Source organism: Podarcis bocagei, assembly GCF_964188305.1.
Source record: "Podarcis bocagei genome assembly, chromosome: Z".
Taxonomy (NCBI): Eukaryota; Metazoa; Chordata; class Lepidosauria; order Squamata; family Lacertidae; genus Podarcis; species Podarcis bocagei.
Genome location: NC_138140.1, coordinates 35,958,443 through 35,984,363, shown reverse-complemented (window position 1 = coordinate 35,984,363; position 25,921 = coordinate 35,958,443). Strand labels below are relative to the sequence as shown.

The 25,921-nt window shown below is 45.1% G+C and overlaps 1 protein-coding gene across 2 annotated transcripts in view; it reads right to left on the bottom strand.

Annotated features, from left to right (window-relative positions):
* The window catches only part of PCDH19 (protocadherin 19), a 138,432-nt gene that overhangs the window by 51,883 nt on the left and 60,628 nt on the right, over positions 1-25,921 (bottom strand). The window contains exons 3-4 of one of the 2 annotated variants that reach the window (XM_081179397.1): positions 13,059-13,117; positions 4,713-4,885 (exon numbers count right to left, since the gene is read on the bottom strand). In XM_081179397.1, coding sequence (XP_081035523.1) covers positions 4,713-4,885; positions 13,059-13,117 — 232 coding nt within the window. The remainder of the gene's footprint in view (positions 1-4,712; positions 4,886-13,058; positions 13,118-25,921) is intronic. The other variant, XM_081179398.1, reaches the window with a different exon arrangement.

The following is a 25,921-nucleotide window of genomic DNA, read 5'->3' as shown; positions in this document are numbered from 1 at the left end:
GTTATTTCAGAAACAGTCTAGGTCTGGAAAGAATTTAAACTTCCATAGCACAAATCTATAAATGTTTAATTTTCTCATCTCTGCCCATAAGAAGGCTGTCCAGAAAATACATTATTACAGGAGATCTTACCGCTTGCCCATTAAGCATGGCTGGTGGTGGTAAATTGGAAAGTAATGGCCATGGACTCCCATTTAGAAAGTTTTACAGGGTCAACTGAAGTCATGTCACCAAAATACCCCAGGAATTGAGGTTTCAGGCATCTTTCCTCTCCTTCAGGCAAGGAGCATTCTGCTGTTTGGACAGTGTGGGAAAGAAGCCCTTTGATTCCCTAGGTCACAGCCAGCTTTTCTTCCTTGGTGGGGCTGTCATATTTCCCAGGGTGGGTGTTGAAGAAATTATCAGGAGATGGGGGTTCTCCTAAGAGACAATGGAAACTTAAGAACAGTCGAGGTGGATCTAGCCTAATCCAGCTGCCATTTAGCTACCATGCTACGCCCACAGCCATAAGGGTTGTTCAGAGAAATATCCTCCTGTGGTCAATGATCAGTATTTATCTATTATTATTATTATTATTATTATTATTATTATTATTATTATTATACTTTATATACCACCTTTCAACTGAAGACATCAGGGTGGTTCACAAGCTAAGAGTACAGAATAAATGCACATAAAAAATAATTATTATCAGCCAAAGGCCTGGTTGAAGAGGAACATTTTTGCCTTGCACCTAAAGAGGTATAATGAAGGCACCAGTGGAAATTCTCCAGGGTGAGAATTCCACAATCATGGAGCTGTCACAGAAAAAGGCCCATTCCTATGTTTCCACCTTCCTGACCTCTTGTGGAGGAGGCACACGAAGAAGGGCCTCAGAGGATGACTGCAGAGTCTGGATCAGTTTATATGGGGAGAGGCAGTCCTCAAGGTGGGCTCACACTTACAAGCCACACACCAATGTATTCCCTGGCCACATCTTCCCAGAGGTCATGCATTCCACAGCCAAATGAAAGGGAGCCTAAGGCTACAAATCTATTTGTTCTTCCCTGGGAGTAAGCATGAGTGAACACCACTGGAACATTCTTCCAAGTAGACCAGTGGAGGCTGCTCTATAAGGACAAATGGGGGCACTGCTCCACCAACCTCACTCTGCTCTCAGGTAGCTCACATTTGTCTGCCTTCTTACTTACAACCCAGTCTAAGGACAGCACTGTCAGCTTCCTCCTCCTTAAGCTTAGTGTGGTGTAGTGGAGGATGGGAATAAAGCTATAATCAGTACTATTTTTCTAGAAAAAGAGGCACCAGAACTTACTATGAACACCTCCCTTGTTCTCTTATAATGGCAATGGCACCCAGCTGAGAGGTGCTGGAACTGAGTTCTAGGCAATTGAAAAAAAGCCCTGGCTATAATTAATTGGCTTGGCCTGTCATTGGCTCTGTCTCTTAACTACTGCTAGGATCCCTGCCTGCTGCCCTAACAGCCCCAATGGGCACAAGCCACGACTGAAGTATACATGCCTTGTATTGTACTGAAAGGAAGGGGCAGGGCCCTGGTAATTACAAATATTGGCTTGACAATCCTGCAAGACACTTAATGTTTGCAGGCCCTGGATAATTCCTCCTCCATTCCCCCCCCCCGAGCCCCCATCTTCTTGCTTCAGATTGAATTATTCCTCGAGGGCACATATAACTCTGGTTATTATATGGTATGAACAATAACTACAACAAATCTCTTAAAATGCATCACTTCCTTTGTAATTTAATCTTGAGTTGATCTAAGAGTAGGCCTTTGAGCCTTGCAGTTAATCTTATCCCCCAACCCCATGAGAAACTCAAAATGGTTTGGGGAGCTTAATCTTGTTGACTGAAAGCTCTTCATTATAGTTTCAAGTAAAGACAGGAAATCACAAAAGAAGTGGCACTCCCAAGGACAGGAAAGGCAAACTCATTGGTGATGGGGGGAGTCGTCTTTTTAAAGAAATCTTTCTTGGAGGGAGTTAGCTGATCTGAAGTACCGGTAGATCTTTAACTTGTACATGCTCTCACATAACTGCTTCCCTCCATTTGATACAAGAGGTGTTGTTTTTTAATGCTTAGATTTTGTTTTGTTTATGTTTTTTTTAAGAAATGACCAACTTCCAATTTCTGGGGAGAACTTCATCTTTTTGTAGATTCCTATTGTAGATGCTTTTCTAATAAAATGGTGAAAGCCTATTTTATAACAATCCCTGTTTTGTAAAACCAGTGGCTTCCTCCAGTCTTCTAAATGTTCAGTTTCCGTGGAGTTAATTCTTACACGGAAATACTGAAGCTTTGAAACAGAAGGGAATTGCGTGTCCCTCACCCCTACTGTCAAAATGTATGTGCTCCACCGCACAAATTACGTGGGGTTGGAATGTGTATGCCTAGTGCCTGGGTTACAAATTGACTGCAGATCAGAACTGTTAAGGCATGTCTGGATGAGGTGGAAAACAGGATCTTAGTACGTATGAAGTTCAAGCTATGCAGATTGCTAGAAAAAGAAAAATATGGAGATGGCATATTTTTTCACTTCTCATTCAAAACCTCAGACGTAGAATCCATTTGATAACTGGGATCTGCAACAAAAAGTTGCAGTGTGTAATGATCCCAATTTAGCAAGCCACACCTTCTTTCAGGACACTATTCAATTCTCTCCTCTACCCCCACTTCACAAGACTTCCAATATTCTGTGGTCATTGAACATCGCTCACTCCTCAATGGGGTGGTTTTCTGTGGGGCACTCCTTAGATTCCTCACACACAAACATTTTTTGTACTTCTGCAAACCTGCTCTCATGCCAATGCTTCCTTCTTGTTTCTCACTACACCTGTTCTGGCTACATAGCCATCATAATTCAGCAGCTAAGTTTGCTGTTTCTGTATATTGGGGTGGGAAACTCAGGCTTAGGAGCCAAACACAATTGTCCAGGTCACTCCATCCAGGACCCTCCCAGCCCTCACTAGCACTTCCAAGGCCACACCCCCTCCCTAGAGGCCACACCCCTTCACTGGCTCTGCTCCACATTTGAGTGCCCTTGAGCTGTGTTAATATATTTTGCTTGCTTGGATGGAAGATGGAGAGGGGCATGTGCAAAGCACAATGTAGTTCGCATATTCCCCTAAAACGCATCTTTATAAATCACTTCCTCATCTTCTCTGAACCTCATCCAGCAAGATCTAAAGTTGCAGCAGCCAAGGGAGGAAACCAGATTCAGAAAAGGTCCTGAGCTGAGCTGTATAACGCCTCTGCAGCAGGCAAAATTGATCACTTGGGACTTCCAGTTACGAGAAGAACATTTTGCAACAGGTCAAACCAACATCATTTGTCAAGCGGCATGAAGAACAGTTTCAAAACATCATGTCAGGATGAGAAACAGATGCTTTACACTTCTAAAGCATCTCTTTTTATGAATGGATGTGCATTTTCAGTCTCTGACAGCGTTCTTGCTCATATAGACACAGTCTGGAAGAACTGGATCCCAGCCATCGATGCCTGAGGGACATCAAAGGAAAGGACAGAGAGGCCCCGAAGGACAAACAGAATACAGGCAAGCAGAGATTCATGCCAGAAACAGTCTGAGTGTCAGGATTCACACTCGGGGTGCATAAAAATAAAGAGGAAAGTGCCTCTGAGCATGCACTGAGTAGATCTCTCTCAGTCCTAGGTAAGAGGTGGAACGGTTTCCAGAGCAGATAGAACCCTTTTGAGAAACAAAGGACTCCTTGCAGCTAGGGTGACAAAGTATCCTAGTCTGCAGATGACAGTTGTCCGTTTAAGGAATGGTCCAGTCCAAGTTCAGTTTAAAGTTAAGAAGGAGGTAGAGGGGCCTTGACATTTCCCATTAACAGTCTGCAGGTCTGTTACTGTATTCCCCACTGCAATGAAATGTGTTGTATTCCTATTTAACTATGTCTAAATATGCATCCAGGGATAAAAATCAGCATATGCGCAAAAAAATGTTCCTCCCCCCGCACACCTTTTTTGTGATGTGTTGTTGTTGTGGTGGTGGTGGTGTTTTGGTCATGCTTCTCCCAGCATGACTCCTCCTGGATGCCACCACTGCCATAGTTGTAAAAATGTGGTGAGCTTTTTAAAAGACATCACACATACTGCCCATAAATGTTTGTTAAGTAAACACAAATATCTCCTGGAACAGCAAGTTCGTGTGGCATAGAGAACTGACCGACAATTTTATTTCATTATATTATTCTTAAGCTACAGGGTCAATTCACAAACAGGCCAGAATCTGCAGGCAGACGTAGGTTAGCTTAATGATCAATTGTGATATTCAGAAGACATCTTTTTCTAACAGTCCTTTCTCCTTTTGGTTTTGGCTTACTCGTTTCCATGTCTTCTGCTTCACACCTCCTGGATGTCACTCTCTTCCCCACTAACCTACCTGCCAACAACCCTTGCTGCCTGCAGGTCTGTCACGAGCCTTTTCCATAGGCCTTTACCTTCCTTCCTAAAACAGCACTGTTTTCATTACTGGTCACTTGCAGGCACCTTCTCCTTGAGCAGTCAGAATGTTCACAAACATTCCACAGCAGCACCATCAATGGGCTCAGGGCAAAGGAGAGGCCAAACAGCTCACAAGCAACAGCAGGCTATCTGTATGGGTCCTGTGTGCTCTAAAAAAAAAAAAAAAAAGCTAATCACAAGTAGCATTTGTAAAATAACTGACACAACAAACCTTGTTCAGGCACCTGAGACCCCATGGAGGTGACGCTGGTATTCAAAACATCGTTGACAGCTGTGTCACAGTACAGCCCGCGCTGGACATCATGCTCACTGTCTGTCTGGTCACTCTCCTCATGCCCGCTGTCCTTCAGGCTGTTCCCCTCCAGATCTTTGAATGTCGAACTGCTGGGTGGAAGAAAGAAGAGTGATTTACTCTGCAGAGCTGTGTCTGAAAACACAAAGCACCCCCATGGCTCAGAGGGTGTCAAAAGCCTCAGGCAGGATCTGCAGCATTCCTACCATCCCGTAGGGAGCAAGGTAAGCTTTCTCCACCAGGGTGTCACAAGGGGGCTATTTCCAGTACAAGAGAGCAGCCACTCCAACTCATTGATCTTGGCGCTTGGCATTCAACAAGGCAGTCAGAACTGGAGGCAGCCCCCAAGGTGTGCAGAAAATTAGAGAAGATTCTTGCTCTTATCCTCCTGCGAGCCTAAGCTGCGTTGTAGCTTGCAGAACAAAGTGAGGACAAGGAGGGAAGCTTGAGCAGATCACAGCCAGAGCTCCACTAGAGGCAATATTGGGGTGGGAGGGAAGGCGCAGGAGCACCTTCTCTGTAAGAGCAGAGTAATCGGAAGAGACAAAGTACAACAACAACCCAACCTATTCAGCTCAGCACAAGATGTACATCTCTGAACTCCTGCAATGGCACAGAAATAGTGGTCTCCTGTGATTGCTAGTGAAGTGCAGCTGAACATTACGAGGTATGCTTAAGTAGAACTCCCGGGATAGGTTACTAAATGCACAGGAAACACCTAACAGGACACGGCAGCTGAGCAAGGAACCCACGGAACAGATGCAATATTTAAATGTTCACATCCTTGTAAGACTATCTTTCGCAACAGGCAATTTGCAAGGAACATGGTGTTGCATGCACCTGCCATGGGCTTTGTGCTTGTGGCCTGAGAAATGCGAGTCAGGAATTCATCCAAAGGGCTGAGAAAGAAGAAACCAGCAAAAAACTCCTGTGTCAGGCATGCAGAGCTGCTGCAAGAAGACTGGTTTCAGACCTGCTTTGCCTTATTCCCCCCCTTCCTTTGCCACACTCTCCATTGCGGGGGATCCCATGTCTGATGGCATAAGAGGCCCAGTCAACCGATCAGCTGAGATTTCCCTGCTCTTCCCACCCTCTCCCATCACCATGGCATCCAGCACTGTCACCTTTGATGGCTGCCAGAGCTTCAGTCCCTGGTGCCATAAGAATATAAGGAAAGCCCAAAGACAGTGATAGAGCATCTGGTTTGCATGCTAGAAGGTCCCAGGTCCAAATGCTGGAATCTCCCAAGTAGGGCTTAGAAAGGCCCCTGTCTGAAACCCCTTGGATTGCTGCAGCCAGTCAATGTACGCATTGCCGAGCTCAATGGACCAATGCAATAATAATAAAACATCTGAAGGGCACCTGGTTGGGAAAGGCTGTTCTATAAGGACACTGCTTCAGGGGAACCACAGTCTTAGAATCATAGAATCATAGAGTTGGAAGAGACCACAAGGGCCATCGAGTCCAACCCCCTGCCAGGCAGGAAACACCATCAGAGCACTCCTGACATATGGTTGTCAAGCCTCTGCTTAAAGACCTCCAAAGTAGGAGACTCCACCACACTCCTTGGCAGCAAATTCCACTGTCAAACAGCTCTTACTGTCAGGAAGTTCTTCCTAATGTTTACGTGGAATCTTCTTTCTTGTAGTTTGGATCCATTGCTCCGTGTCCGCTTCTCTGGAGCAGCAGAAAACAACCTTTCTCCCTCCTCTATGTGACATCCTTTTATATATTTGAACATGGCTATCATATCACCCCTTAACCTCTTCCGTCTTGCTGAATCAACTCATAGTTCCATAAGTCTGGAGAGAGAGTCAGGAAATAAACTACTACAATTCACTGCTTTGAAGCTGGCAAAGCCAAAGTTTAACCCTCACAACTCCAACAGCACTGGGGCTTGCACTGCTCCCAGTGACTCAAGCTAGGCAAAAGCCCAAGGATCTCCAGCTGAACAACCAGAATGGACAGGAAATGGCTTCTCAACCACAAATACAGCAGACAGGGCACACGTAGGCAGTTAGTAAGGAAGGATACTCAATCCTAGCCTTTCCAAGCCCTGCAGTACATATTGCATAGTGCTTCAATCTCTGCTAGTCCCTCCAAATGTTGTTGGGCTCCCAACTCCCACCATCCCCAGCCACCATGGTCAATGGTCAGGGCCAGCAACATCTGGAAGAGGAGCAGGTTCCCCACCTTTGATTTAATGTATAAATTTTAAATTATAAGACTTTGCAAGTCTCACCATACTCTCTTTTTAAAGTACTGAGATCAGAAGTTTAAAAGAAGAGTGGGGAGACTTGTAAAGCTGTCAAATTTGGCCTGCAAGGCTGATCCTGATAAAGATCTGGCCTGTGCTGTGGATGCAAAAAGGTTCCTCACCTCTTAGCTTAAAAACCTGTCCCACCACCTTCTGAGGCAGTCTGCTCCATGACTGAACAACTCACAGGGTCAATAATTTCTTCTTAAGGTTAAGTCAAAATCCTCTTTCCTGTTTGCTTTATATGTGGAAGCTACCTGAGAAGGACTTCCAAACTCGTCTTATTACAGCCAACATCCAATTTAAATTCAGGAACTTTCCTTTTTTAGTTCTCTAATAGAGATTTTTTTGGGGGGGGGACTGTGGCCCTTTGAATGTTGTTGGACTCCAACTCCCATCACCTTCAGCCAACATGACCAATGGCCAGAGGTGATTGGAGCTGCAGTTCAACTGGCAGACCACAGAAAGCTGTTGTGGAAGTAGCTAAAACACAGTTTTGCTTTCTGGAGGTTTGGAATAAACCATGAAAATTAGAAGACCCTGCGTTGAAGGCAGCTAGACACTGGAAGCCAGTGAAACAGTTTCTTAGTAGGAACAACAAGACCCTTCCTGCAGGATGACTTAGGAGGAACAGAAGTTTTGAGTCTTGCTATTAAGAGAGATCAGGTATTGGTGAACACAATGGGCTCCTCAGTCAGCGACCAAGCAAGTGTAATGTTCCTGACTGGTCAGCAGATTGCTAAATGTCTAGCTGTCCTCCCCACATGGTCCCAGATAACCAGTCACCAATCCTATGCTTGCATGATGGTGACCGAAATCCCCCCTGCCTCCAGTGTTGCCTCCTGTCATATTGAAATATGTTTGGACATTCCCTTCCTAACATGATCAAACAAGTTAGCAAAAAAACCAAAACCAGCCAGCAATTCTTCCTGGCAAATTTCTTTGCTGGCCACCAGGACAAGAGGGCCATGGAAATGGCTCACACTTCAAAGCCTTGGGGAATTACGCATGCATCTGTTTGCAAAGACCTTTTCAGGTCTCCATGGAAACCAAGTGGACCACCGACCACGGGATGTTGTGCGGAACCAAGAACAGCATGCAGGAAAGAGGAGAGAGAAAAGCCTGGGCTGAGACACACTAAAACTGGAACACCTTCAAATGCAGCCTTTTAAAATAAAGACATCCCTGCAGAAGCCCTTTAAACCTAGGATTTAGCCAGCATGCACAGGAGGCAGGAGGCGAGGGAGAAATCAATTCAGAAAGACCAAATAGATTAATTAAAAAGTAAGGATTTTGAGATTCACACCACAAAGTTAAGGCAGCAATCACACTTCTCCAAACAGCGACGTTTTGCTGGATTAAAAACACACCGGAGGATTAATAGTTGACATTTCAGCTCTCTGATGAATACATCATGCTCATGACATTCATTAGGGCAAGACTTTCAGCAGCACCCCTTGGATGCAGTTCTTTTTTCTTTTTTCCTCGGCTTTATCCCTTGACATATCAGGAATTCTCTTTGCAGATCAAGCATATGGAGCCATCTCTATCTATTATTGCATTTATATACCATCTTTCCTCCAAGCTGCTCAAGGTGAGCTATACAGCTCTTCCCCTCTCTATATTATCCTCACACTACCCTATGAGTAGGTTGGGCTAAGAGGTGGTGACTGGCCCAAGGCCCATCTGCAATATCATACCACTTTAAATAATCATGGTTTTCCCCAAAGCATCCTGGGACCCATGGATTGTTAAGGGTGCTGAGAGTTGTTAGGGTACTCCCACATTCCCCTCATAGACCTGCAATTCCCAGAGTTGCCTGTGAAGAATTGACTGCTAAACTGTTAAACCACTCTGGGAATTGTAGGTCTGTGAAGGGAACAGGGGTCTGTTTTAGCATACCTTGCTCCAGCAAAGGAACAATCACACCAGCAGCTTCAAGTGTTCCTTTGAAGGCTCATTGGTAACCTGTCCCAGTTAGACATCACACATGACATCAGGTATGGGGCAGATGGGTATAATTTGTCAGGAATAACCTGGCGGACCAAACTGGGATAGCTTCTGGGACAGACTTGGTCCACAGGCAGACAACATCAGAGAAACACGTAAGGATCCCTGCTTGCTGGCTGTAGCCATAGATCTCCCCTGTACTCTGTCCATGGTCCTGATGCCTTTGTCGCAGGTCTTGATTTCTGGCTCCCGAATTTCTGCTTAGTCTCACTTCCAAGGCTATGAAGCAGGGATGGAGGGAGGCAGGGAGAAAGAGCTGCATACACCAAGTTCCATATAATCAAACATCTGGGCAATCTGTACTTTATACATATATACATTTGCCTTTTTAGCAGAAGCAAAGCCCATGATGCAAGAGGTCAACCTACAACACCAGACTCTCTCTTTAGTCCCTTTCCCAAAGTGTGGAAAGCTTTTTCTGCAGTTAAATAATTCTCCCACCAAATCACAGTAAACTACCACCAAACTGTCAGTTTAGTTTAATGGTAGGTGCAAAGCAAAAGACATGAATAGATTTCTTCTACGGAAAGGACAAACTCCATATTGGACTGCAATGAACAATACGATGCAGGCCGCAATTTTCTCTACCACAGCAATTAGAAGATTGTGGTTGAATATCATGAGCAATGCAGACAAAAAAATATTCATTTCCTTGTCTGAATGGAAGCTGTCTACATGACATGCTCATAATTGCCATACTCCTTATGTCTCTTTTACAAAATGGGAGCTTTGGGGCAAGGGGATAATCAGATCCTCTGAAAGGATGTAACAAAATGCACAGAACCCATTGTGCAATCCGTCAAGTCCTCATGGGTGCACTGATTCAAGCAAGCTAATAGAATCATAGAATTGGGAAAGGGACCAAAAGGTTCCTGAGTGGGTTTCCCCTCAACAATTCAATGCTTAAAACGGGAGTTGTAATTAAGGCTGCAGTGTTTAATCAATTGATCAATGGAAACAATCAATTTAAAAACAATTTTGATAGACAAAAAGCAGCTTCCAGTTAATTAGGCAGAATTTTTTTTTGTTACTATATTTAATGCAAGCATATCTATTGATCTATCAATCTATTGGTTGATCTACCTATATAATGCAAGCACACACACACACACACACACACACACACAGAGAGAGAGAGAGAGAGAGAGAGAGAGAGAGAGAGAGAGAGAGAGAGAGAGAGAGATTCATGCTTTGTGCATGGCTGGCATCAACAACAGGCAATTGCCAGGGCCCCAGCAGCACAGCACAGTTCACTGATGCCTGCCATAGTTTACTTCATTAAAATGAGAATGCCCAGTCCAGTTTTCCAGGCAGCACTATCCAGCTTGTTGTAGCTACCCTATTAACTTCTCATGGAATGGATCCATAAAGTCCTTTAGGGAGGAACCATAGCACAATGTTAGAGCAACTACTTTGCATGCAAAAGGTCCCTGGTTCAATCTCCAGGTAGGACGAGGGGTTGGGAGAGACTCTGAAATCCTAGCAAGCTGCTGCTGGCAGCCAGTGTAGACAATACTGAGGTTGATGGACCTATAGTTTGGACTCAAAGCAAGGCAGCTTCCTTTGTTCCAGAGAGCACTTTGTGCAGGAGCTGGCCCTGGTAAAATCAGCAGGTGGCAAGCACCATCTTCAAAAAACAGAGCTCCTTTCCATGCGGGAAGCTACAAGAAATTCCCCTTCTAAGATGATGAGCAGGATCTAACTTAACAAGCACTGCTAGTGGAAGCTGGCATAAGGGCCCCCACTAGTGCAATGGGGCTTTTTTCTTTCACAAGCAAAGTCTGCACTGTAGGGGCTCATCCACACCTTTGTTCCATGTTTTCTAGGCACAGGTCTGGGCTTTCCAAGCCCAAATCCAAGCAGTAGGTATTTATGCCCCAGCACTTTTCCTGGGAAAACCTGTGTTTTACCACTGAATTGGAGCAAACATAAATTGGGTTTTCTGCAGATTGCCATTTTCTCTGAATCAGCAGTGAAATGGGGTTTTTGCATCTTGCGACTGGCATTCGGAAGCATAACAACTGCAGAGAAATGGGTTCCAAAGTCTTATGGTAATGCTAACCAAAACAACAGCAGGGTTCGGCTGCATATGAATGACACCAATGCACAGAATTATATTTTAAAACTAAAAATGAAGTTAACATAGTGAAATTAGAGCTTGCATGGTACAGCAAGGAAGAGAAAGAAGAAAAAAACATGAAACACTGTTATCCTCCTAAACTGCCTTGATGTTCTCTGATCACATGGGTTACTAACATACCTTTGTCGACAGCCACAAGGAATAGATTGGAAGCCTTCCTTCCTGATTTAGATTAACCATAGTTTAGCATGTCATCTGAATCGTAAACTGTGATCAGTATTAACTGTGGTTTGTTTAAACAACCACAAACCATGTTTTGAAGGTGACTTGTTTCAAATAACCATAGATCAGGGTTCCAGTTACAGATGGGTAGCCGTGTTGGTCTGCCATAGTCAAAATAAAAAAATTCCTTCCTGTAGCACCTTAAAGACCAACTAAGTTAGTTCTTGGTATAAGCTTTCGTGTGCATGCACACTTCTTCAGATACACATAGATCAGGGGTGGGCAATGTGCTGCCCTCCATATGTTGCTGCATTACAGCTCGCATTATCCCTGACCCCTAATGGGAGCTGGAGTCCACAAATTCTGAATGACACCATATTAGCTACCCCAAATTTACATTAACAATAGTTCTGATAAAACCGTAGGCAAGCTGTGATTAATCTCAACTGGAAGCAAACCCTTCTAAACTCCTTCTTTTCAGCACACTGGAGAAAGAGTGGGGATCACACAAACCTATGGAAGGAATTCAACATAGTGCTATGACAAAAGTGCTTTTCAGCTTGAAGATTCCATATGTTGTTCTGGATTCTTTTTTCCCCAGGGGCTGCAGTGGGCCCACAGGGGAGAAGAGCTGAGGGAACCCACTGCTGTAGAGAAAGTCATTGCATGGCCTTCCACTAACAGGACTAACTAGTTGAACACCCCACCCCCCACCAAAGGGCTTGCTGATGCTTCTTATCAGCACACTAAGCAACCATTTAGCAAAACATCTATGCCATGCCAATAAGCTCTTGCTGGCAGAAACGGAATCAAAACCAAAACCAACTATTTACCAGTTTGATTCCGGTGCACATGAGTTACGCCACAAGCATTGTAGCGAGGGTAAAGGTAGGGAGAATTAGAATGCATTTTTGTCCGCTGTGAAGTGCTTCTGAAATGTTAGTAATTATTGTCAACACGTTCACTGGGGACCAAATTCATTCCTGAGTTTATGCTTGGATGAAGCCAGGGCAAGGATAGATTTATTTTAATAAAGAGGGCGAGGGGAGGGGAGTATGGGGGATGGGAATGAACTGCAATACAAATGTGTGTATTTTTATTTGCAATTCAAACTTCAAGCGAGGAAAGAGTGGTTGCGGGGGGGGGAGGATCCCAAGCTCAGCTGCCTTACCTCCCCCCACCCCTGACAAGTTCCTTTTCTCTCCTGATATGCCAGGGAGCTCTCTTCATCCACATCTATCATTTTATTCTTGTGCATTGAAAGAGAACAAACTCTATGAATTATAAGTTGTCAGGGTAACAGGGTTCTGCCTAACTGTATGCTCACTTTCCTATATGAATGAGGCACAGCTCATTGGAGAAGGGTGTGTGTGTGTGTGTGTGTGTGTGTGTGTGTGTGTGTGTGTGTGTAAACTAAAGGCCAAAGCAGTGAGAATTTAATGGGATGCAAATGCTGGGGGGGGGGCGTGTGTGTGTGTGTGTGTGTGTGTGTGAGAGAGAGAGAGAGAGAGAGAGAGAGAGAGAGAGAGAGAGAGGGGGGGGTTTCAAATGAACAGATTCTGTACACACTAAATGAGCAGGAAATAATGGGGGAAGTAAAGAGTTAGACAATGTGAATTCAGTTTAAAACTAAGTACTTCTCCCCCCTGCCCCCCCCACTGCCACCCCATAGAAAGCAAACAAACACCCTACATACCTTTTTATTAAATGAGCTCTGCTGTTCACATAGTTGGAATCAAAAGAGTAGTTTTCAGTCTGAAAGGAGAGGGGGGAGGGGAAATAGAGATGGTTACATGCACAGTTTGAAAGAGCCAGGCAAGCTGGGACAAAAGCCACAAGTTAGGGGTAGGGGGTAGATTAATCTGCCCCACCTCAGTTCCTCACTTCTCCATCCTTGTGATTCAGTTCTCCACATTCCTGCAGCAATTCGTGAATCCTCATGAAAATTCATCAGTATTTTAGTGCAAACTTCTCCTAGCAAACACATTTTTGTATGCAGTATTGCCAGGTGTACACCTTTTTGAAAGCCATTTCCCCAACAGAATCATATAATTTTAGAGTTGGAAGGGATTGTGAGAGTCACAACACCCACTCCACCCCCCGGAGTGCAGGAAACTTTTGCCCAGTGTAGGGCCTGAACCCATGGCCCTTGGGATTAAGAATCTCATACTCTACTGAGTGAGCTATTTCAGCATTTTAAGTGTTATTTTCACTACTACAGGCACACTCTGCCCTAAGAAACACATTTCCCTACACATTACCTGGCTTGATAACCGCACTGTAAAAGTCAGAAAACAGCAAATTTTGAAGGATGGCTGGGTTCCAGTTCACATACTGTTTGGAAAACCTCTTTAAATGTGAACTAAATCAAATTTCTCCCCCATCCCTAAGTTGGTGAATAATGTAGATCTGAGCCACACCATCACCTCTCGCCAGCATACAGGTGTGCCAGCACCTTCACATGAAACAGCTTACTGCACATAATTGCAAAGCTTTAAAAAAACACCCCACTTGCAGTGGCATGCAAGAAAGCCAACCCGCACAGCAGTCTTGTGAAAGCGAATGCCATATATTTCATCAGAGCACATAATTTAAACGGCTGCCGCACAGTGGGATGCTGGCCACGAGCTTTGAATGTTTAGCCTGGAGATTATTAAAAGGCAATATGATAGCCATCTTCAAATATTTGAAGGGCTGTCACAAAGTTGATGGATGAAATTTATTTTATTTTTATTTTTTTGCTCTTCCACAGCAACAATTGCCAACTTTTCCGAGGGCTCGAGGGCACATTTGGAATTTGGTAGGAGTGCTATGGGCATCACCCCTTTGGTTGCTTATCTCACACTCAGCTGCTGCAGACAGAGATGAGAAAGCCCGTGCACACACGCACAAATACCAACACACACACACACACACAAAACACACACACACATGCATACACACACTTTGCTTTTCCAGGGGGTCTGGGTGAAAGCTGGATCCAGGAGAATTAAAACAAATCCTTTTAAATTTGCACAAGGTGCAAATTTTACACAAGGTGCAAAAAAGACTCACTATCGAATTAAAGCTTAACAATGCAAGACTTCACGACAAAAAACCCCAAAAAAATCACAGATCCAGTGCCTGCCAACCTCACAATAATACTAGTTTGTATCCAACTGAATCACACCCAGAGTAGAGACACAGTGAAATCAATGGACATAGGTTATACGCTTTCAAAATGGTCATAAAGGCTGGAACCTTGATTTTAGGTTTAATTCAACTTAAGAGATTCTCAGGATGCTTATATGCCAAATTGTGCAGAGTGATGACAAGAAAACCTCTGGATGGTAAAAGACAGATACAAGGACCTGCAAAGGTTGGATTACCGAGAGGGCTTGAATTACCTTCCTTTTAGCTGCTGTTTCTAGAAGGCTACTGGGACCATGATCTGGCAAATCTGATACCATGCACAGAGTAGTGACTGCAGTTACTACATACTTGAATTTACATCCTATTCCCCCCCCCCCAGGTAATGCACTATACTCTGATCCCCAACAGCCCTGCAAGGTATGCCAGGCTGAGAAAGAATAACTGATTCAGTGAGCTTCATGGCTGAGTCATGGGGATTCGAAGACATCTTAACCCAGCATTTTCCAACTGGGTGGCCCTAGAAAGATGTCTTAGGCCTGTGCATAACATCCTGTGGAATCAAACACACAGTTCTTTAAGGCATGGTATTGCTTTCTGTCTGTTCCTTCCTGGCTATACCAACTGTGGCAGTTGTGCTATGCATTAAGTGAAGCTTCTGAGATATATTCTAGGGAGCACCATGTATACTGCATTACAATAATCCAAACAGGAGACAGACCACTGTGACCAGACCAGACCTGTCCAGGAATGGTACGAGTTGGTAGGTTACCAATTTTATTATAAACAACAACATCTCATGTCTCTAAAATAAAAAATGCTTTTTTGTCCAACGTCTAAACAATGAGCATGCATATTTTAGATCAGAAACTTATGCACTTGAGTGTCTTTTGGAACACTGCCTTTACAGAGCAGTCTGCAATAGCACAGACTAATTCAGAGGAGACCTAGAGCGCATAGAATTACCATTGCCTTGAAATAGCCTCACAGAGCATATTTTTAAGTGCTCAGTTTTATTCTGCCAATTGCTGTTGCTTGTTATTAAAACATTTTTTCTAAAATGCTTACATTTCTTTTTTGGAAAACTAGTTTGGAAAACTAGTCAAAATGTCCGTAAGGCACTTTGGGCACCTTCTAAAAGAAAAGTGGGACACAAATAAATAATTATGAGCCATATATCGTGTGTGCGTGTGTGTGTTTTGACACCTCAACCAAATTTTGCAAGATGGTTCCGAAGACCACAGAGCAGGTTTTTGTCTATGTCTGGATATGATTGGATGTCATTTTAAATCAAGATGGCAGACTGAACCTTTCAAACTGCACTGGTTTTAATCACTGATTTCAAAACTGTACTGATTGCTTGGTTTTAGGATTTCTAAGCAACACTGCTACTACACATATAAGCACTTTTAAAAACAAAACAAAACTGACATTCACAACAGGAGGATTCAGGTTTAAGTGCAGGCATGCTAGTATTCTTGAACCCTTTCCACTCTGGATGATTTTCTACTCATAAAACTTCCCCTCCACCTGTTTTCCCACCCTGGGGGGGGGGGGAGTTATGCGGCAGAGGAACTGAGATTAGGAAATGACAGGTCCAGGGGTAAATAGTTGCCCCCTTTCCACTATTCCTCGATCAAACTCCCAGCCCCCAAGGCAACTTTTGGAGAGTGGCTTTTCACCAATTTTAGGCCAGAGAAGTTGTGGTGATGAGCAGCATTTGTGCCATAACAGGCCACTAGTTCTCCTTGTGAGAGTTGCTTGTGAGAGTTACCTGACTAATATGCCACCACATTTAGCAGGCCCAGAGGCGAAGAGCAGATGGACCATCCTCAGGGCTTCAGGTCAGCAACTGTAAATCACAGGGCCATCAGCTTCCCTCAAATTGTGACCAATGAAACTGGGAGTTCCTACAATACCCAGAATTCTCTGGGAGGAGGGAATGATTGTTAAACAGCTCTGATAAGCGGTCTCCTAACAACTCTCAGCAAGACAACAGTTCCCAGGATTATTTGGGAGAAGCCATGCTTGTCTGAGGTGGCATGATACAGCTTTAATCATACACTACAGGTGGGCCCTGAGAATGTGGGGGTTCCACACAATGACCTGTACATGCAGCTTTCCTCTTGCAGTGACATTTAGCATTGTGTATTTTCCCTGCCCCATTCAAAAATCCCATTATTTCTGCTTCTCATGCAACAGGTATGAAGAGGGGAACAAAAGGAAAGAGAAAAGCTTTAGTGTCACAGTCTATTAGGTAATGGAAATTGCTCCCAAGGGAAAGCAACAGCCATTCTGCATCGCTTGGCAAAATAGAGCTGGACAAAGTGCTAAGGAATATTCAGCACCGAACGACATGTGTTGGCTAAGGAGATTTGACAGCTGCTCCGACTCAAAATCTGTAGTTTTATTAGTAATAAGATCTCTTCCATATTTCACAATCCCACCACGCCAGTATGGTGTAAAGAAAGTCATGTCTCTTTTATCTTATATGGCTGCTGCCTGTCTATGGGCTGCTAGAATGTCAAGGAATGTTCACAAACATTTAAACCGCTCAGGGTGAAGGGACCCATAACATGATGTGACCAAACAGTTCAGCATACAGAAAAAAGAAGCAGAGAAAACACAGGACCTATAGGTGGCAGGAACAGAGAAGCAGAGAGAGTCTGAGAGAAAGGAAGGAAGGCAGGGTAAAAAAAACCTGAAGAAAAACTCACAAAGTCTAGAGAGAGAAAACGCTGTGTACCCAAGACAGAGAGAGAATAAGAAATACCTTGGAAGTTCGGGGAGCAGGTTTGGGAGCTGAGCCTAGAGAGAGAGGACTGTTTAGTCATGGGAGAAGCTATATAGAGTATTGATGCCCCAGTTCCTGGTCATCTGTCACTCTGCTCAGATTCCACATACAGAGTAACAAGCACTGATTTCCTGAGATTTCCCCCAGGCAAACTTACAGGCCTAGTTTCTACTTCTCATTTCAAAAAATGAAAGGTGATGCTTCCACCGAATTGTGTCTCACACACCAAGCATGGTGGATTCCAAGCAGTGAAGAGAGTGCCCAATCAAGACTCTCATATGAATGTGCATTGCGTGTCTTCTCTTATCTGGCCTGATTCCCCTTTACACAGCCCAAGGTTATTACAGCACTGGGCTTCACAGAACTCATCCCAATCACCAGCCACTCAGCTGCAGGTGGCATGGTAGGGTGGTGACCCTTACGTGGCCTCCCGTTAGTCCCACTGTTGCTGCTTACCAGGAAGTAGGGAGGCCTGGCAGTGTTGATGTTGGCATGCTGCAAACGCACTGGTAGAGTCAACGAGAGCTCCTGCTGGTACGTTTGCACCACACTGACCTTGCTGCCCCCTCACCTCCCTGCTCTACCTCCTGGTAAGCAGCAGCGGCACAACCAACCAGAAGTCACCACTGTTCCACCACAATGCCCACACTACTGCAGCCCAAAATCACACCAATCTGCCCAACATCTGATGCCATATGTGACATGAGGTATGGGACAGGCTGGGTTGGGTGCAGTAGGAAGTTCCCCATCTGAAATTCCCTAGTACAACCAGTAGTGCTGCTTTCAGTGCCTATCAACTGATGTGCATGGAGGGCACACCTTTGAAGGAGCTCCTATTCAAGTGATAGTTAGCTGATGGTCACTGAGATGGACCCCATCTGTCTGCAAATGGGACTCAAGGCAACTCCCATTAGCTGACAGGTGCTGAGAAGGAGCTCCTTTGGTGACCCGATGTCATAATGTTACAAAGCTGGCCTGCAACTGAGATGGTGGGGAGGGAGAGGTAGAAGGTAGGAATGCAGCCTGCTGGCTGGATGCAGTCCTGCACCCCTGCTTTGCACCCTCCGATGCTCCCCTTTCTCCAAGAGCTCCTTTTTAATCTTTCCCTGTGGCAATTACAAAGAAAGCCTAAAAAAGAAAGAGAAAAAAGAGAGGGAGAGATAAACATATGCAACTTTAATGGTGCAATAAATAAGGGACGAGGGCTGCGTCGCCTGCTAGAACAATCACAGCGGCAGGACGTGCAAGATTGGAACCGCAGAGGGTGTGCCAGTAGAGGCTACGCTTCGGTTCCAAGATAATAAAGCTTAAAGGCGTGCTGGCTAACTGTGACCTTTTTCAAAAACACAAACACAATATCTAATTTAAGAAAAACAGGCGCCTCCCAGGGAGAAACATGTTATCTGGAGAAAGCTAGGGGGGGAGTCAGCCTTACAGACAGCACAGCTCAGTTATTGCGTCCGCTTTGTAATTACTGCTGTACAGTCAAGCTGCAGATTTAGTGCACAAAACACTCAGTCCCTGAGATTCTTTCCTCCTTGTTCCTGCAAAGATGACTTTGAATATCAAAGCGCCCGGGGTCTCAGCAGGAAAAACACATGCACACTTTTTTGTAAAATTACACGGCCTCCAATTTCTGACACGGGGTTGTCGGGAGCGTAGCCAAGCGGGCTGGGATGACGCTTTCGCCACGGCTGTGCCGACATGAGGAAGAGAGCACAGAATGACATGCTTGGCAGCAAACACAGCATTCTGAACTGCACGCCTGCTGCCAATCTGCAAAACCGGAGGAGGGGGGATTTGCCAGGGAAAGCAGCAAGTGGGAGGGCTGCTTAACCCTCCTCCCACCCACTGCTTTTTCCTTTACAGCACTCCCTTCTCAGCTGTCTTCACCCCAAGCAGGGAAGTTCTGAAACAGATCTGCCTGCCTAGGAAGGGAAATGAGGCAAAGGAATATGTTCCAGAGGAAAAGCAGGAGGGGAGAGTGTTAACACATAATTAAATCCATGTTCAGAGTCTACATGAGTACCTCTCTGAGTACCACTTGCTCGGGAACTCTGCTCTGCAGTATGACAAGGCTCAACCAGGGTGTAGGTGAAGTTTGGGCAGGATGCAAGGCTGGGCTCTGGGGAACACAGCATTCTGGAGCTTCACCAGGTGGCACCTAATTGTCAGAACCACCTGTGCTACAAGGGGCTCCTCTCCTTAAGGGGTCCATCCTGCTCTACTGCACCTGAGTGGGGATAGCCTCGGGTTTTCCAGGGTCTTCTACCTTTAAGTCCAAGGATGGCAGTGCCATATCCTCAGGTTCTTGTGGTGGCAGCACCCCTGTGGCTGGCCCTGTGTGACCTTCCCTTCAGGTTCAGAGTCCTTGCCCACCCCCTTAACCTGATGAACAAGACTCTCACTCCTGGTCCCTGGCAAACAACAAGAAATATATTTTGCCTTCATGTTCTGCTTTTGGGCTGCCCAGAGGCATCCAATTGACCCCTGTGGGAAACAGCATGCCCACTACTTTGGCCCAGCCATTGCAGCTCTCCCCTGTCCACCATCGCCCCTGCTTCCCCTGCTGCTTGGTGCATCATCAAAGTAAAACCCACACATGCACAATGTCACCTCTTTCCCCCTCTGGGGCAAGATGTTAAAACTAAAGCACCAAAACCCTAACTCTGACGGTTTTCCAGTAAGGCTGTGGCTCAAACTATGCAACCATTATGAAACCAGGAGGAGATGAGAGCTGACCATATGAGGTTTGTACACAATGGCTGGATAATGGATCACACATGTGCCTAGGTCTTGGTTTTTCATGTGCACAACCACATTTTGACCTGCTGACTCAACCACCTGGAGCAGTGGTACAACAAACAACCTGGGGAAAGGAAACGGGATGTTGATTAGCTCCACATATTCATCTGGGGGGGAAAGAGTCAAAATGACATGCTCTCAGTCCATGTTTCACTGCTTCAGAATGGCAATGTGCAACCAATTCACACCACCCTACGCATGTTGCTGGTTGTGGGGGCTTGTTTGCCTACCAAAAAAATAAAAATCACTACCTTATTGGAAAATAAATATCACCAGCTACATCTTGACCTGCTCTCTAAGGCATTGTTCTTACTGAGGTAGTAAAGCAGTGCGTGGGCTAGACTGCATAAGACTGTGTGTGAATGAATGATCCTCTATTTAAAAATAATAATAATAATAATATGCACAGAGAAAACCAGCATGTCAAGATGAGCCTTTTCCCCTGACTTCCTATTCATCTATTTGCAAGATGGATCTATTGGCGGAGGGGGGGGGTCCTTGCACAGAAAAGCAATCAATCATTTGAAAGCATTCTGGGATCAAAAGGAATGGTGAGCTTCATGCTCCAAGTTCATGTGAATTCACCCCCAGGTTCGGCTCGACCGTTAGGAAGAGTGGGGCAGCTGCCTCAGGTAGCACGTGCTGTTTGGCAAGGAGAAGCAGTGAGGTGTTGGATGACACAGCTGACCCCCTTCTGCTAGCTGCTCTGTTGCCAATTTTGAAGTAAGATTCAACTGTCAGTCCAGCTGGCCTCTGTACATGGATAGAGAGGGCATCACCTTCTCCTTCGACCTCAGTTTGCTCCTGCATTTTCCCACAAACGTTTATGAGCATGGAAGGCAGTAGAAAAATGAATCGTTTAAGCGCAAGGCCGACATCTCTGCTTATAAATCCCTGTGGGTCTTTCCCTCCAACCCAGCTGGCTATCCATGCTTCCTCAGGACACTGAAGAATCCACTGTGGCGTTTTCATCCACCCAACAGCCCCGTTAAGAGGGTTCCTGAAAAGCAGATGGCCTTGTTTTAAAATAAATAAATGAATAAAGGGGAGAAAAGGGCAGATATATAGTCCGTAAACAGGCTGTGAAAAAGGAGGTAAGCTGTGGAGGCGAGGATGAACTGCAGTGAAGGCTTTTATGCCCCTGCTCCTCTTGTGGGATTCTATTGAATGATCTCGTGCTGTCAGATGGAGAGCTGGCTCCGAAGAAAGCTGGCCTCATCTCCACCTCCCCATGCCAGCTGCTAATGCCCAGACCATTCTGCTCCCACCTGTGCAAAACCGCTCTGAGTGCCAGCTCTGCACGCATGTGTTGAGCATGTGTGCCTATATCTGTCCCATGGGGTGGGGTGTGCGGAAGGGACAGGGAAGAGGTCCAGAGCTCTTCTCTCTTGCTTGCTCTCTCTCTCTCTCTCTCTCTCTGTGTGTGTGTGTGTGTGTGTGTGTGCCTGGAGTTAAAGAATGAGCAGATGGGAAGCTTCCTGCTAGACGGGAGAAAATGTGACATGCCCAGCAAGGGCTATAAATAAAGGCCACAATCTTGGGAAGGAGGCAGGGAGATGAAGAAACATAAAAAGCAACAGCATTCACATGATCAAAGGCTAACGGCCTTATGTACTTTTAAAAATGTACTTTTAATGCACTTCCTTTTTACATACTTCTTTTTTGTTTTTGTATGTGCAATTGTAGCTCAGCTGTCGAGCGTCTGCTCTGAATGCAGAAGGTCCCAGGTTCAATAGGGGACATCTCCAGGTAGGTCTGGGAATCTCCCCTGTCTGAACAGCTGCTGCCAGTCAGTGTAGACAAGTCAGTGTAGACAGTACTGAGAGTGATGGACCAAGAGTCTGATTCAGTATAAGGCTATGACGCTATGTATATATCCTGAAATTGCTCCGAGGTGATTCATAGGAAGGATTTTTTTACTGAAATTAATAATAACAATATTGATGGATTTCAGAAGGGACCAACTGGGAGGATGAGACTTATTTCTGCACCCCCCAGACCCCCTTTTTAAAAAATGGGGGGGTACAGATCTCCCCCAAATAATCACAAAATTGTCATCCAACCCCAGTGAACAGGAATGCACATTTATATCCACATGAAATTTGTGTGTGTGTGTGTGTGTGTGTGTGTGTGTGAGAGAGAGAGAGAGAGAGAGAGAGAGAGAGAGAGAGAGAGAGAGAGAGAAATCTAAGCTTGGCCCCATCACTCCTCTAGACATATAATTATTACCTATCAACTCTGCAAATTCTTATCAAAAAGAAACCAAAATCTAATATTAATATGAATGCAATCTTTTATGAAAGTGCAGCACTGTGTGTAATGATTGTGTAGATCCCACTTATTTAATAATAAAAGTCCATCATTCCTTCAAGAAATTTGTCCTTTTATTTCCTTCCTACTGCATTTAACCCAGACCTGTTGATTGAGTTTATCCCGTCATTATGAAGTTTCCCATAATGTTTGGATCCAATCATCTATTCTTTGGCATGTTATTTAGGCACAGGACTCTATGTCCACCATTACTTCCCTGCAAGAAAGACTGTATTCAATGAAGTCATGGAAGGATATCAGTTCTGCTTCTCTCCAGAATAAAAGATCACATAAAAAGCCATGATTTTGTTGCTGGTATGCAAGAAAGACTAAGGAAGTGTAGCACGCTAACAAGCAATAGCATCAAAACTGTCCAGATTGACCACTCCACTGCACATGCATACTTATCCTCAATCTGCAGCACCAGACTTAGCTTTAATTTTGCTAAGGGATTCAAGTCCCACCTTCTTTCTCTTTCTAGACCTCTTTCACTTGTCTCCAACAACGTGGGCTTGTAAAACACAAAGCCCACCAGATGCCTCTGGTAACCATATCATTCTCACTGGCTATTCCCAGCAACTGGCATTTAGAGGCATACTGCCTCCAATAGTGGGCTAGAATATAGCTGTTGTGCCTACTAGTCAATGATAACCTTCATTGCTGCATTTTGCAGTGAGCCTGCCGACCCCTGACTCATGGCTTCTAGTACTTCCCCACCAGTGGGCACAATGAGCTATGCATGTACACAACTGTGTGTGTAGAGTGATCTACACACCAACAGGGAACCGTGGTTCCTGATGGGGCACAATGCTGGCCACCGGTGTAAGCATGCTGGCAGACTTGCTAGGGCCCAAGCACCCTTGCAGGGCCACCAAGACTAATAATGCCCTGCCTGACACTCACAGGCACACCTATACCACTTAGGCCCCCTGGCAGCAGCACTGCTCTACTTCCTCTTGTGCGCTTGTTCACTCACAAGCATATTCAGAGGTGCCAGTGCTGCAAGCAGGTCAAGAGATAAACATTACAGTGCTACCGCTTCTGCCCCATAAGCCTGCAAGTGAGGGGGAGGCTGGGTGGCTGCCCCTTAAACCTTTGCAAGTACAGCAGGGCTCAGAGTTGGAGAAAAGCTGCTGTAGAGGACCCCAAGAAGCAACAGGCATAGGGGAGAATTCCTAGTGGCAAACTGGCCAGGGCCCCCCAAATTTTGGAGCTGGGTCAGACCAAGCTTGGATGTTGCAGGGGCAGCAGTCACACGGCAGTCAGTGGAAGTCCAGCCAATGCAGCCCTCCTCACCTGTGTGCATTGCTTGAATGTACAGAAGGAGCATGGGGAAAGAGCTTCTCTCTCTTGCACACACACAGTTTTTCCTCATTCTCTTATCTTTCTCAAGTATTATCTAAATGGCAGGCCTTCAACAGTTATGCATTCCCCCTGGGAAATGTAGCTTTTGGAAAGAAAAACAACTCTAAAACAGAATTTTTTTTATCACTCACACTAAACTACAAATCTCAGGCTTTGGGGCCCAATCACGATAGTTAACACTGTTGGTGACAAGGAGATACACACAAAGGAGACTTCTTGGATGTAAAGATCCAGGTTTGGGGCAAATACTCTTTGGTGAGAGAGCCCATCTGAGATTTTGAACTCACAAAATATGCAGGAAAGTAAATATACACTTTAAAATATGCCCGTGTTGAGTTCCAAAACGAACCTCTTCCCTTAGCATAGAGAAAGACAACATATTTGATAAGTTTAAAATGGTTTACTTACAAATTCTCCAAAGGTCAGATTCATTTGCTTTTCCATACAGCATTCAGAAAAAGTTGCACAGGTAGTAAAACTTGGCTTAGTTACAGTGGTTCCTAAATTATTTGTATAGGAACACAATAATGGCTTGTGAAAGCCATGAACCCAAGCTGGAGCAACTAGCTTAGTCTCTTCACATGCTGAGCTTCTCAGGCAGACTGGAGAAGAAAAAAGGCTTGATTACCTAGTTCCTCCCAAGGTTCACACATGGCTTAGGCCAGGGTAAATGTGTGGTGGGGAGAGGAAATCATGGCCACTTTGCTCCTCTTCTGGTCCTGCTTCTGCTGTGAACTAAGACCTAGGTTGGCTTAGCATGTTGTTGTTTATCTTGCTCTAAACACACTGTGATCTGAAACTAAGGTTTGTTTTCAAGTTTACAACTCATGGTCTGTCTGGAGTGAGACAAACCATGAGCCTAGATTCAGATGAGCTGCTTAGCCAAACCATGGCTTAGCTCACAGCAGTGCAGCAGGAGGAGGACTAGGGAGAATCACCGCAGGTACAATCTCCTATCTGACAGCCCACACACTCATGTCTTCTCACTAAGCCCTGGATTCTCTCAGCAATGCATATGAAACTGTTCTGATTCATTCTCTTCTCAAATCCCTACCTCAGCCACCCCAAAATCATATTTCTTTTAAAGAAGGACACACATCTTTTGCCACCATTGGTGCAGCACATGTGGCTGCAACCCACATGTAGAAAGTAACTGAAAGTCCCAGCAGATTTGCTTAAAATGTTCATATGCTGATTTACTGCTATATTTAACTAGAAATACAATATCGCTCTCCCCACAGTCTGGAAGACTGCGACCAGGTGACCTTTGTTCCTGTTCAATCCACAGTCTGGGAGCTAACTGCTGATGGATGAACAACATCAAGGCCCCAGCTCTCCTTTCTTGTGCCTTTTTATATTCAAATTAGCTTTGCACCAGTTAAAATGCCAGCGGAGCCCCAATGACTACAGCAGCACAGTCATCAGGGGGCCCAAGTGGTTGTGGGCACAGTGGAAGGAGACAAGACACTAACACTGGCAGCAGTGCCAGGGCGCCAAGGCTCTTGCAATCATGCCTAGGACCTGGCTATCATCCTGCGTGTTGATTCTAGGCCTGCATTGTGGACAGACCATGTAGACACTATCACGCTGGTACATAGGTATGTGCATAGTGCCTGTAGGAACTATCAAATACAAGATTCCTTCAAATGGAGGTCAGCTATCTTTTGTAAAGTGGGGCACATGACCACGCTGCTGGAGAGTCAATAGCCTGAGGACTATGGCAGAGCGGCCCTGCACTACCCTAAAATATTAGCTGTACCTCTTTCTCAGTCGGAGCACACTGGGGCGTAATTCCAGCATCTTATGGTGGGAGCCATTGCTGACCGGTGTTCTCCCCACCTGCTTCTTGCCTTTACATACTTCTGAGAAGCCCCAAACGAACATTTCAAGTCAAAACGGAAGCTGGCCAGTTAAAAAAATCTATGACTCCATCTATCTGCTAACTGCTGCTAGCCACAATTGGTCAAGCTATTCATATTTCCTTTTCTTCAATCCGTTTCCCATGTAGCGGCACTGGGGTTTAGGTTTTCCAGCCATGCCCTTACCATTGCACTTGCCTGTTTGCGCAAGGTTCCTTCCGAGCTGCCCTAGCCATCCTTCTGAATCCAAGAGAACAAGAGAGGCAGGGGTGCATATATTTGACCTACACCAGAAGC